The sequence below is a fragment of the Apodemus sylvaticus genome, chromosome 11, assembly GCF_947179515.1.
Source record: "Apodemus sylvaticus chromosome 11, mApoSyl1.1, whole genome shotgun sequence".
NCBI classification, from domain to species: domain Eukaryota; kingdom Metazoa; phylum Chordata; class Mammalia; order Rodentia; family Muridae; genus Apodemus; species Apodemus sylvaticus.
In genome coordinates, this window is record NC_067482.1 from 9,416,294 (window position 1) to 9,429,707 (window position 13,414).

Below are 13,414 nucleotides of genomic sequence, written 5' to 3' on the forward strand. Positions count from 1 at the left end.
CGTGGGTAGCACAGTGGACTGGAGGACTTAGTAGATAAACAGCAAAAAAAAAAAAAAAAAAAAAAAAGTAAATATGCTTTTAGTTTCCTTCCACATTTATAAGTTTGCTTTAAAATTTAAATTATTACTGTGTTGGTGTGTGGAAATCAAGGACAACTTTCAGGATTCATTTCTCTGGTTCTTCCTTTCTGGGGTCATCAGGTGTGTATGGGAAGCGCTTTCTCCTGCTGAACCATCTTTGCTGCATAATGTTTGCTCTGTTTTAAACGAGTTCATTTTAAGTGCCCCTCCCTAAGTATTAATTATCTTCAGTAATTGAGATTGTATGCAAGAGTTTTTCAAGAGATTGGAGCGATGGCTCAGTGGGCAAGGGCACGTAGCAGCTTGGCTCCAGCGTCCACTATGGTGGCCCACCATAGGCCATTACTCCTGCCCTTCTGGCCTCTGGGGCCCTGCACTCACTTGGGCAAACCCATACTTAGACACACACAAGGCTGGAGGTGTGGCCCTGTGGCAGCAAACCTCGAACACATACACATGTTAATAAAGGTTTTACTTTTTAGGGATTTCGCTTAATAAAATTTGATTATGCTTGATCAATCATTAGGTCTTGACCAATCTCATTTCATAAGCCCTCATCTCTTCCTCTGGGTACTGTTGTAAAGCAGTTTCAGAGAGTAAGTTTTTACCTGTAAACATTTCAGCCTTAATCTATACTTTAAGTAAGTATATTTATAAAAACAACCATAACAGTGTCAGTAACCACAATAACCAGTGACCTTAATGGTAGTTTCTAAATAGCATAAAATACTACTGGCAAATCTCAGTTTAACTGAAGTCATTTTAATGTTAGTATTTTGAAATACTTAATCATGTTTTTTATTATTGACTATACTGTTTTCAATTTTTAAAGAGATTTTATTTATTTTACGTTTGAGTATACTGTTACTATCCTCAGACACACACCAGAAGAGGGCATCAGATCCCATTACAGATGGTTGTGAGCCACCATGTGGTTGCTGGGAATTGAACTCAGGACCTCTGGAAGAGCAGTCAGTGCTCTTGACCACTGAGCCATTCCCCAACCCCCTAAAGAAACATTTAAAAATTACTTTAACATAATTTTTAAATGTTTAAAATTACATTGATTGTTGTGTACTTTCATTTGTTTGGGTCAGAGGGTGTCAGATCCCCTAGAGGTGAAGCTACAAGGAGCTGCAGCCTCCTCATGTGGGTATTGGGATCTGACTCTAGTTTTCTGGACGAAGAGCATGTTCTCTTAACCACTGAGCCATCTCTCTGGTCCCAGTAGCTGTTTTGTAAAGGTCAGTTTGATTTTTGGTTTTGTTTTTTTGAGTTAAATCTTACCTATTCCTGGCTGGCTCCTCTGTTGCCAAGAACATCCTTGGATCCTCGGTCTCTATTTGTCCAGTGGTGTCCCACCCTTCATGCTGGTCTATGAGGCTCTCACGGCTCCCTGTACGCTAGGCGAGCACTCTGCCAACCAGGCTGCTTTCCCTGCAGAGCTGTGCATTTAATTTTGCTCTACATGATTTAAGTTCAAACAGGAAGATAGCTGCTGAACGCGTAAAGTACAGAGATGAAGAAGACGTGGGCTCCAGTCCTGAGCTTTCCCTCCCTCCCTCCCGCCCTCCCTCCGATGGATACAGCTTAAATATGGTTCAGGGGGCACTGTTAGATCATCTAATATTAGATATTATTACGAAGCTTTGTTTTGCTTCTCCCTATCGTTCGTTAGGGTCTCACTAATGTCTCTAAAGTCATGTATTGATATATGTGAAACTGAAGTCCTTATATATAGAGATCATCACTGTGTAATTCTTTTTAACTGTTACTAAAACCCATCTGCTGACGTGTTCCCTCTCATTTGCAGGTAGGGTTCTTTCACAATCTACCCCTGGAACTCCATCAAAGACTATAACAATATCAGAAAGTGGTGTTATTGGATCAACTTTAAATTCTACAACCCAGACCCCAAATAAGATAGCCATCTCACCTTTGAAGTCGCCAAATAAGGTAAAAAAAGAAGAAAATTAGCTCCAAATGCCAAATTCTGTGGTTGATACTTTTATTGTCTTATAAGTAACTTCAAGTACTTTAGTTTTCATATATCCCTAAGCAGATAATAGATGTTCAGTGAATACAGGATTAATTTACTAATCAGATTTTTTTTTTTTTTTTTTTTTTTTTTGCTTGTTAGTTTGGTTAGGACTGAGTCTACTGTGTAGCCTTGTGTGGCCTAAGACCTAAAATCCTCCTGCTTCTGCCTCCCCAGTGTGGCTCTAGTCGAAGATCAAGGACTGCCCACCTTGTGCATTAGTTTGTTTGGTACTGGAGATTTGACAAGTGCTCTACCACTGACTTCTGCCCTCAACCACAAGCAAGGAGTTTTGGCTAGTGAAGATTTTACTTGCTGGGCGGTGGTGGGGCACACCTTTAATCCCAGCACTTGGGAGGCAGAGGCAGGCGGATCTCTGAGTTCGAGGCCAGCCTGGTTTACAGAGTGAGTTCCAGGACAGCCAGGGCTACACAGAGAAACCCTGTCTTGGAAAATAAAATTTTAAAAAAAAAAAAAAAAAAAAAAGATTTTACTTTAAACACTTGGCAACAGAGGAATCATTGGTGACTTTCATGACCTGTATGAATATAAATACAAGTTTTTAGTGAAGGATATATATGATGTGGTTAGTTACTCTTCAGCTAGTATTTAACAAAATTCCTCTTTGGGTAATAATAAGCAGATGCAGAGTGTGTAGTGTAAAATGCTAAGGTGACTGTTTATGGAGATGCAGGCTGCCCCTGGATAGCACTGAGGACTAGAAAAGGCTGTCAGTTGTACTAAGCACACTGTCAATGTGTCTGAGCTTAACTACGTTTTATTCAGAGCATTTGAAAAATTTCCACGATTTGTTTTCACCCTAAGGTGGCAAGTATCTAGCTTACTTCCCTGAGACTTACAATTATCATTATGCCACTGTAGAAAAACATACAAAGTAGGTGTATTTTAAAAGTCACACTTTTTTTGTTAGATACCACCCTGTGAGTCTGGAAATACACTGTCTTTTGTTGGAACTTCTTCCTTGATTTGTAGCTATTCATAAATGAAACAACGTGGGACGTTTGCTCTCTATAATATATAAGTGTGGTATCATACTGCGTGGTAGAATCAGCATCCAGATACGAAGCAGTTCACAGAGACGGCATTTTCTGTGACAGAGTGGACTCGGCTTCTTGTCTCATGCACTTCACACACTGGGGACGAAACAGAAGATAAGGTTTTCAACTCAGGGGGTTCAGTCAGAACGTTAGATGGAAGCATTAGGGGCTCTTTGCAGAATTTTAGTTATTACAGGTAGATTGATCCGTGTGTGGGTGTGGGTGGGGTGGATGTGGGTGTGGGTGTGTGGGTGTTGTGTGTGTGCGCTCAAATGTGTTCGCTGCTAAGATTTGTACAGAGAAGGCTATTCTTTTGATTTTCTTTGTCTGTCTTCAGAGTCTTTCTATCTAGCCTAGGCTGGCCTTGAACTCAAGGCAGGCTCCCCCAGCTGTCTCACTCACCCTGACTGAGCCGGCACTGTGTCCCACCATGAGGCCAGCTCTACTTCTCTGCTCGGCTCTGGCCCTCCTGCTCACTTCTGTGAGTCTCTTGCGTCTCATTTCTTCTTCTAGTGTCTCTCCTGTGTCGGCTTGGTGGCAGCCTTGCTTTGTTAACATTTCCGACGGTCCTCACTCTGGTCCTCACTCTCTTCTGGGCCTCTGAGTCTAACATCTCGGGTGGCTTCCATTGTAGAGCACCGGGTGTCTGCTTCCTCAGCCCACCTGGCCTGCAGCTGTCATTCACCATAGGACACATTTCTCCTCATGCATTTTCTAAGTGATCGTGAATTTTATAGGTATTTATTAGTCGTGCACACAAACACTGAAGTAATGAAATGATCTGTTTTATTTCTCTTGGCTTTAAGTTTTACCAATTATATCCTCTTTTTTCTTACTTCCAGTGTACCTTTTGTTCAGAAATCATAGTATTTCTTTTTAGAAATGTTTGTTATGGTATGTCAGTTTCTTTTCTTATTTATTTATTTATTTATTGAATATATTCTTCATTTACATTTCAAATGTTATACCCTTTCGCAGTCTCCCCCCTTCCAGAAAACCCCCAACCCATCTTCCTACCTTCTGTATCCAAGAAGATGCCCCTCCACCCAACCCATTTCCACCCACCTATCCTCGACTTTCCCATGCTGGGGCATCTATCGAGCCTCCATAGGACCAGGGACCTCCCCTCCCACCGATGCCTGACAGACCTTCCTCTGCCATAACATTTGTTATTGCATGTCAGTTTCCTCAGTCCAGTGTTTTAACTTGCAGAACTAATTCACTCAGCAGGCAGAAAGTGGTTACATGGCGTCCCAGTGAACACATAGACTCCTGAGGATTCTCAGCTTCTACTTCAGTAACCTCGAAAATAGGATTCCTATAACTTAAAAAGAAAACTGATCCTTAAGATCCCATGTGTTAGCACAGTGTTAAATGCCTACCTCTGATACTTGTTCAATTGTGTAGATCTGAGTTAACATCCAGCAAGAAGAAGAAATAAGCGATTAAAATGAGTATGGAAATTTATCACCATTCACTCGTTAACATTAATATGTGTTAAGAAACCAAACCTTTTGGATTCAGACTCCATCTTAGAGAACCTGACCTAAGGCTGAACTCAAGTTAGCTAACAGGCTGGTACCTAGCACCAGTTCCCAACAAATCTGCACCCCCAGGCTACAAGCCTGCCCCTGACATGTCACTTCCTAACAACCACCAAGCAGGAGGAAAACAGAAGTTACGTATATGGTTTGGCTCCCCTTCCTCCTCTATCAACGCTTGCCTGATGCTGGGCTCAGCGCCGCCTTCCTGCTGTGTCAGAGTTGGCGGGAGCCTGAGCCCGAGCTTGAATAGAGACCCCAATGTGATTGCTTCAGAATCGGCTCCGTGGTGGTCTTTTGGGGTTCACGAACGATTCCTGGCACAACATACATATGAAATACCACAAAATAGTGACCACAGTGGAACCATTGGAATTAAGGTTTAAGTTTTTCAAGATGACTGGACCTGTGGCTGGTGTGTGCTGTTTTAGTAGCAATTGATCAGTGCTTGCCGAGCTCACGGGAAGCCCTCACATTCAGTCTGTAGCTGTGCATAAAAGTGGGCAGGCTGCGCACACCTATAATGTCACCTCAGCACCTGTGGAGGGGGAGGCTGGCCCACAAGTCACCGTCACCCAAGTGTCAGTTAGACAGTAGCTTGGGTTTAATGTCTTAAGAGAAAGATATGTGTGTGTCTGTCTGCCACCGCCATTCCCTGTTCCCAGTGAAAACTATTTTGGTGTTGGGAATTGAAGCAAAGGTGTCACGCATTCTGAGCCTGTGTTTTATTACTGAGCTTTAGTATCCAGCTTCATGGAATCCGTGTTTTATAGTTTTTATTGTAGACTCTCCACGTTCTGTGTCAGTACTGTGGGCTTTGGTTTTGTGTGCTTGTGTGGCGACTTCTGTGATCACTTTCCTGGTTTCTGTCTCAGCCCGCTGCTGTTGTCCTCCAGCGGGACTGTGGGTTTGGACTGTTAATTGTGTGTCATGACACTTGAGGACTTTGTTGTTTACCATTAGGTTTTCTGTGTGTAATAGCTGTTTGTCATCTACCTACAGTAACAATCTGACTTCCTCTTTTCCAGTACGAAGAGTGTGCTTTCTCTTCCCTGATTGATCTATGTAAGACTTGTAGCAGTTTTATTGAGTATAAGTAGTGGAAATAACCATTTTTAGAAAGTTCTTCCCCATGAGTACAATGCTAGCTATTGGATTTTTGGATATGGTCTCATGTGATTGAGTATGTTCCTTCTGTGTGTAATGTGGTCTCATGTGATTGAGTGTGTTCCTTCTGTGTGTAATGTGGTCTCATGTGATTGAGTGTGTTCCTTCTGTGTGTAATGTGGTCTCATGTGATTGAGTGTGTTCCTTCCGTGTGTAATGTGGTCTCATGTGATTGAGTGTGTTCTTTCCGTGTGTAATGTGGTCTCATGTGACTGAGTATGTTCCTTCCATGTGTAATGTAGTCTCATGTGATTGAGTATGTTCCTTCTGTGTGTAATGTGGTCTCATGTGATTGTGTTCCTTCCGTGTGTACTATGGTCTCATATAATTATGTTCCTTCTGTGTCTAGTGTGTAGTTTCTTGAGAGCGTCATCACAAAGGGTTCCTAAGTTACATCAAACTCTTTGTATGTGTTGGGTGACCACGTGCTAGCTGACCCACCTGCTGATGGGCGTGTCACTCTTCCTGCCTAACTTTGCAGTCTAGCTTGTCTTGAAGCTGTGTAGCCAGGGTTAGCCTCCAGCTCACGACAGTCCTCTTCTCTCAGCCCCGGCTCTCTCAGTGCTTCTGAGGTGTTGCTGTTGCTGTTGTGCTTGTGTCGTGGCTGTGGGGACCTGAGTCAGGCTTCACACCTGCGAGGCAGACACTGTAGTAATGACCTCGCTCAATTGATGAGTATTTGGTTGAGTTTTGCATGTTTGTCAGATATACTTGTCTATAGCTTTTTGGGTTTTTTTTTTTTTTTTCGTTTTTGTTTGTATTTTTGGTTGTATTCTTATTTGCTTTTGGTGTCAGAATCATATTGGCCACATAGAATAAGTTTCAAATAATTCTTTATATTTTTTGTAGTAATTTAACCAAAATTGGTGTGTGCTGCAGATGTCTGAGTTAACTGTTTTGCATGGAAACTGTCTGGTCCTTGGTGGGAGGACAGAGGAAGAGTCTCAGCACTGATGGGAAGCCCACCCAGCCTTAGGCTTGGTGTCAACCTTTCCGCTCATGGTGAGGGAGAGACCTCTGCTCCAGAGCCATGTTCTTTACCACTTGTTTTTGTTGTGTTGTATAGTTGTTCACAATAATTCCTGATGATCCCTCGTGTCCCTGTGATGGCGGTCACAGTCCCTTCCTTTTACCTGGGCTGGCTTCATTCTTACTGTAGTAGCCAGGTTAACCTGGGGTTGTACTCCTGCCCTGGCTTCTCAGATGTTAGGGCGTCGTCCCCCCATCACCCGTGCCTGCAAGTCTGAGTCTGGATTTCTTCTCCTCCCACCATATCGATCCAGTCTGTCAGGCTTGGGGTAAGCACCCTACCCGCTGAGCCACCTTGCCCACTTGTCTTCTTGACTTCTTTCAAGTCTCCCTCTGTAGACCAGGCTAGCCAGGAACTCCTTCTAAGTGTTGGAGTTACAGGCATGAGGCACCCCAGACGTGGATTTTTGTTTAGTTTTTTGTTTTACTTTGTCTTTTGAGACAGGGTCTCTGTTGTGTGACTCTGGTTATTCTCCAGCTTGCTCTGTACACCAGGATGCTGTTGGTGTTCCTGCCTCTGCCTTCTGAGTGCTGGCCGGGGTCAAAGGCATGTGCCGCATACCCAGGGCTCTGCATTGAGATCTCTGATTTTATTCAAGTCCTATCTTTTCTTACTCTACCTAAGCATTTATCAGATTTTTTTACCCCCCAAGACAGGGTTTCTCTGTGTAGCCCTGGCTGTCCCGGAACTCACTCTGTAGACCAGGCTGGCCTCGAACTCAGAAATCCACCTGCCTCTGCCTCCCAGAGTGCTAGGGTTACAGGCGTGTGCCACCACCACCCGGCTCAGATTTTTTTAAAAAGAAAAACCAGCTTTTTTTTTTTCAAAAGTTAACTTTTGTAGCTTTGAGTCTCTCGTGCATTTATTTTTTGTTGTGATCTTTGTTATATCTTTCTCCTAACCTAGGATCTGTTTTTTTTTTCTGAGTTTCTGATTCCTTAAAATGTAACATAAGTTGTATGTTTGAGATCTTTCAAGGATTTTGATGTGATATATTTACATTTTCATTTTTTCAAGGAATTTAAAGTATTTCCTCTTGGTTTCTATAATCTGTTATTTCAGAACAACTAGGCCGATGTGGTGGTGCACACCTGTGTGTAATCCCTATGTTTAAGAGGCAGAGGCAGGAGGATAGAGAAGTTCAAGGCCAGCCTGGACTAAGTAAGTAGTGAGACCATCTCAAAAAGTCACATGAAAGAAAGAGAATACATTTAAGTTTCTCATGTATTTGTATAGTTTCCAAAGTTTTATTATCTTACAGATTTTTAGTTTTGTTGCATCGAGGTTGGAAAAGACTCTAGGTGTATGTGATCTCAGGTTTTACATTTTGTTGAGCTGTATTTTCAGGACTATATCTTATGTCTTAGAAAATGTTGTACACAGTAATGAGAAAAACATGTAATTTACACGTCTGGGGGAAGTGTCTGGTGTCTGTTAGGGCTGTTTGGTCCAGGTGCGGCTTAACTGACGCCTCTCTCTGTCGGATGATGTGTGCATCTCTGGCAGTCGGGTGCTGGGTCCTTTGCTGTTACTGCACTGGGGCCTGTCTCACCCTGTTTTGACACCATATTACTGTATATTTGTTATTGTTTTCTTTTTGCTAAATTAACACTTCATCCTTTGACTCCGTGATCTTGACAGTGGTCTCCCTGTTTCTCTTTACTGTTTTTGAATTGAGATCTATTTTACTTGATGTAAATGTGGCTACTCCTGTTTCTTTTGGGATGCTGCCTTGGAATAGCGTCTTCTGCCCTTGCGTTCTCTGTGAGGAGTGAAGTGAGTCCCCCCGAGCAGCTGGGCCTGCTTCCTCCCTCAGTCATTTCAGGAGGGCAGGGCCACAGCTCAGGTCGGCTCTCTGAGAAGGCCTGTGGTGTGGCTCTCTTACTGCTGCCTTCTGGTTTCTCACTCTCTCACTCTCTTCCTTTCTGGTTAAGTATTTTATCCTAGTAATGTGTTTTATTCCTTATTTTGGTCTCTAATGAAGGGTATTGCTTTGTGGTTACCATCAGGCTTACTGTAAAACTTGTTTTGACTATAACAAACTGTTTTGAAATGACTTCAACTAAAGCATAGGAAAGTCATAAAAAGAAAGAGTTTGTAAATATACCATTATAAATTGTTCCTGGTGGTGGTGGCACACACCTTTAATCCCAGCACTTGGGAGGCAGAGGCAGGTGGATTTCTGAGGCCAGCCTGGTCTACAGAGTGAGTTCCAGAGTGAGTTCCAGGACAGCCAGAGCTACACCGAGAAACCCTGTCTCGAAAACCAAAAAAAAAAAAATTGTTCCTGGCATGGTGGTGCATGTCTTTATTGCCTTTACTCTAGAGGCAGAGGCAGGCAGAGCTCTGTGAGTGTGAGGCCAGCCTTGTCTGCATGGTTAGTGAGTGTGAGGCCAGCCAGAGCAGCTCCATAGTAGACCTCGTCTCAGAAATGAATCAGTCATCGCTGGGGCCAGGACAGTGTCCAGCAGGGAAAGTCGTTGGCTTGATGCTCGGGACCCACCTGGGAGAAAGAGAGAACTGACTTGTGTAAGTTGTCCTCTGACTCCGTACTCATGTGATGGTATGTACATGGACGTTTATATCACACAGATGACTAAATGTAAAAAGAAAAATTGTGTCCTAGTACCTGGAGGCTGAAACAAAATGACTGCCACAAAATTAAGGCCAGGTTAGCAGGGTTACGGCGTAAGACTGGTCTGAAAAACAAAGAAGGTATGGAAGTATTACAGAAGAATTCCATGGCTAGAAATGTACTTTACCTCTGTCTCTCCATTCATCTCCATCCATCCTCCTCCCCCTGTGTGTGTGTGTGTGTGTGTGTGTGTGTACTTGAAACAGTCTCATTTGGTATCTCTGTCCTGGAACTTGCCTTGTAGACCATGTTGGCCTTGAATTCATGGATATCCCCTGCTTTTGCCTCCTGAATTCTGGGATTAAGTGCAATGGCACAATAAACTTTTTTAGAGGCTATAGAATTCAAATGCAAGTTTATAGCGGAAAAGACAATATACAGATTTTTTGCTGCTGTACATAGTTTGTGTTTCAATGAATACAATTGTCAACATTACAATTAGTCTGGTGCTCCTGGAGATTGAGGGGGGAGGATCCTGCCTTCAGAACCAGTCTGGGCTTCTAGTGAGACCTTTGTTAGAGAAGGGAGGGAGGAAGATGGCTCTTAGGTTTAATTGAATGCACTTTAAACAATGATGTAGCCATTTATATTTACATATATAAGTGCACTATAGCTGTCTTCAGACACACCAGAAGAGGGCGTCAGATCTCATTACAGATGGTTGTGAGCTACCATGTGATTTGAACCATTGCTGGGACTCGGGAAGAGCAGTCCGTGCTCTTAACCGCTGTGCCATCTCTCCAGCCCTCCACCATTTATTTTTAAATGCTACTATTTAGTAGGCTAGGAAATGGCTTTAGGCTCCATCTATAATCGACTTCCAGACTTCCAGTGGGCTGAAAGAAAAAGGCACAGGAAAGGCATGTAGAAAGGCCTTCAGGCCTTTTCAGGGTGGTTGGCATCCAGTCACCTCACTAAGTAAAGTTCAGGTGCTGCTTTATTTTACTCCAAGGGAAATGAAAATATATCTGACTTAATGCAGAGGAGCACAGATATTTAATAAAACAACAAGTTGTCTTTGATATAATTGTATTTTTTACACGACAGTGTTACATTCACAAGGATAATTGTCATTTGTTAAGCAGAGGGCTGGATTTTACACAACAATGAGGGTTTGCTATCCTTGCGGTTTTGTGTGTGTCCTCCTGACACTGTGGGCACTACTGACAGAGCTTGTGGTTGGTAGGTGTCAGAACTGAATGCAAGCAAAACACTGCGCACTGAAATAATTTGTGTTGTGCTGCAGAGTGCATGACGCAAAGGCGTCGTGGACAGAGGCACAGGCGCTGAGGTAGTAAGCAGCGCTCCTAGCGCAGGGGTTGCGTGCTGCTCCTGTACTGCAGTGGGCTTGTTTGTGCGCCCTAATAATCGGCGGGTTCTGGATTAAAATGTTATTCATGAACTTACTTCTTTGAAATGTCTTTATTTTATTTTGTTTATGATGCTTTACCTGCATTTATGAAGTGCATGCCCAGTGCCCTCAGGTCAGAAGAGGGCTTTGGATCCTGCTGGTTGGTGTTTGTCAACTTGACATAAACTCGGACAGATATGGGAAGAGGGAATCTAAATTAAGAAAATGCCTCCATAAAGTTGGCATGTAGGCAAGTCTGTGAGGTTTTTTCCTTTTCTCTCTTTCCTTTCTTAGACAGGGTGTTTTTAGATGGCCCTGCCTGGCCTGGAACTTGCTTGGTAGACCAGGCTTTCAGGAATCCTCCTGTGGGTCGTCATGCCAGACTGTAGGCTTTTTCCTGATTTATGATTGCTATGGGAGGACCTAGCTTTCTTGGGGCAGTGCCGCTCCTGGGTGGATTTAGGAAAGCAGGCTGACATCATCAGAGAAGATTCCTCTTGCAACAGATGGTAACAAATACAGAGACTCACAGACAGACAGTATGCAGAGTGCGTGTGTTTGCAATACTTAGTTCTAAACAGGATGTCTCCATCAAGTCTCCTCCCCTCAGGCTCAGGGAACTGTGCAGAAAAGGAGGGGGAGATGGTAAGAGCCAAGAGTGTGGGAGGCAGAGCAGTGGAGGACACCGAGAAAATACGGCTGCCTCCTTCACCACGGTCAAACCACAGTAACCAGAGTCAAGGCCGGCCCTGCAGAGGGCCCCTGAGTATTTATTATGACTTCCAGTTTAGTGTCTGTCCAGCTCCGCCCTCTCCTGATGGCTTCTCTGTGGAGTCCTTGGCTGTCATAGAACTCACTCTGTAGACCAGGCTGTCCTCACACTCACAGAGGTCCATCTGCCTCTGTCTCCCAAGTGCTGGGATTCGAGGCATGTGCCACCATCAGCCCAGCTGAGTAGTGTTTTTATGGGATTCTGGAGGGTGAGAAGGAATGGGTCTCTGGTGCTTGTGCCTTCTCTTGTCTTGTCCAATACCAGTGTGATAGTTTTTGTTTTAATTACGTTTTACTATGTTCTGTTTTATTTTTATCCCTTAGAAGCCTGTTTTGGTTTTCCCCCTAATGGTAGACAGGTCTAGAAAGGGAGTAGGTCTAGATGGAAGGGAGATCTATGGGAACTGGGGTGGGTAGAGGGAAGGGAAACTGGAATCAGGATATATTTTGTGAGAAAAAAGTATTTTCAATGAAAGGGGAAAAAATTAAAAGTTAAAAGAAAAAATGAGTCTAAGCAGCCACAAGGGAAGAAATGAGTGAGTAAGCAGTCCCTCTGTGCCGCCTCAGCTCCTGCTTCCAGGTTCCCGCCTGAGTTCCCGCCATTGCTTCCTTTCTTGGTGACGTGGGATACAAGAGTAAGATGACAAACCCGGTCTTCCCCAAGTTGCTTTTGATTATAGTGGTTTTGTTTGGTTGGTTTTTGTTTTTGTTTTTCGAGACAGGGTTTCTCTGTATTGCCCTGGCTGTCCTGGAACTCACTCTATAGACCAGGCTGGCCTCGAACTCAGAAATCTGCCTGCCTCTGCCTCCCAGAGTGCTGGGATTACAGGCGTGCGCCACCACGCCCTGCTGATTAAGTGTTTTATCACGTAGTAGAAACACTAAAGAGGACAGATCCCCTGTGATTGGAGTTAGGGAGATGGTGAGCTGCTGTGAGTTCAGGGGATGAGCCACGGCCTGTAGAGCAGACAGTGCTTTTAGCCTGCCCCACTGTTTTCCAGTACAAGGAAAGACGGTGTGGAGGAAAGCCAAAAAGGAGGGAGAGGTAGGTGGGGCCTGCCTGGTGTTTTTCCATCTGTATGCCTGTCTTATGTGGGGCAGTACTCATGACTTAGAAGTAAATGTTGAATGCCTAGCCGTCTTCAGATGAAGATGCAGAACTCTCAGCTCCTCCTGCACCATGCCTGCCTGGATGCTAACATGTTCCCACTTTGATGATAATGGACTGAACCTATAACCTATAAGCCAGCCCCAATCAAATGTTGTCCTTATAAGAGTTGCTGTGGTCGTGGTGTCTGTGCATAGCAGTAAAACCCTAAGCCAGTAGGGAAACAATTTTTAAAAATTCTTACATGCATGTAAAATTACAAAATCAAGGAAGGATCCAGGAGGCAGTGAGAAGGCTCAGCAGGTAAAGGGGCTTGCGGCCAAGCCTGAGACCCCGTGCTTGATTCCTGGGAGCCAGAGCAAGAGCACCGACTCCAGTAGCATCAGCCCTGTGAACTCTGGAGACAGTGGGCCTGAGAGGAGTGTCCTGGGCCACAGAGAGGACCTCTTACAGCCTCTGCACTGGAGTGAGGAATGCCGACAGAAGGGAGGGAGAGGGCAAAGCGGCCTCGAGTGTGAGTACTTACCTGTGGCCTGCTGCCGTACTTGGGGAGCTGACTCTGGCTGGCCACTCACTCACGGGAAGTGACAGACAGACAGACAGACAGACAGACAACAAAGCTGAGAGTAACACA

General features: G+C 44.1%; 1 protein-coding gene across 6 annotated transcripts in view; it reads left to right on the forward strand.

Moving 5' to 3' along the window:
- The window catches only part of Lin54 (lin-54 DREAM MuvB core complex component), a 62,037-nt gene that overhangs the window by 26,567 nt on the left and 22,056 nt on the right, over positions 1–13,414 (forward strand). For 5 of the 6 annotated variants that reach the window (XM_052198216.1, XM_052198210.1, XM_052198213.1 and 2 more), the window contains one exon: positions 1,895–2,037. Coding sequence is in view for 4 of the 6 variants with exons in the window: in XM_052198210.1 (XP_052054170.1) it covers positions 1,895–2,037 (143 nt within the window). In the remaining 2 variants the exon portion in view is untranslated. Of the gene's footprint in view, positions 1–1,894; positions 2,038–7,989; positions 8,077–13,414 lie in introns of those variants that run through there. The other variant, XM_052198214.1, reaches the window with a different exon arrangement.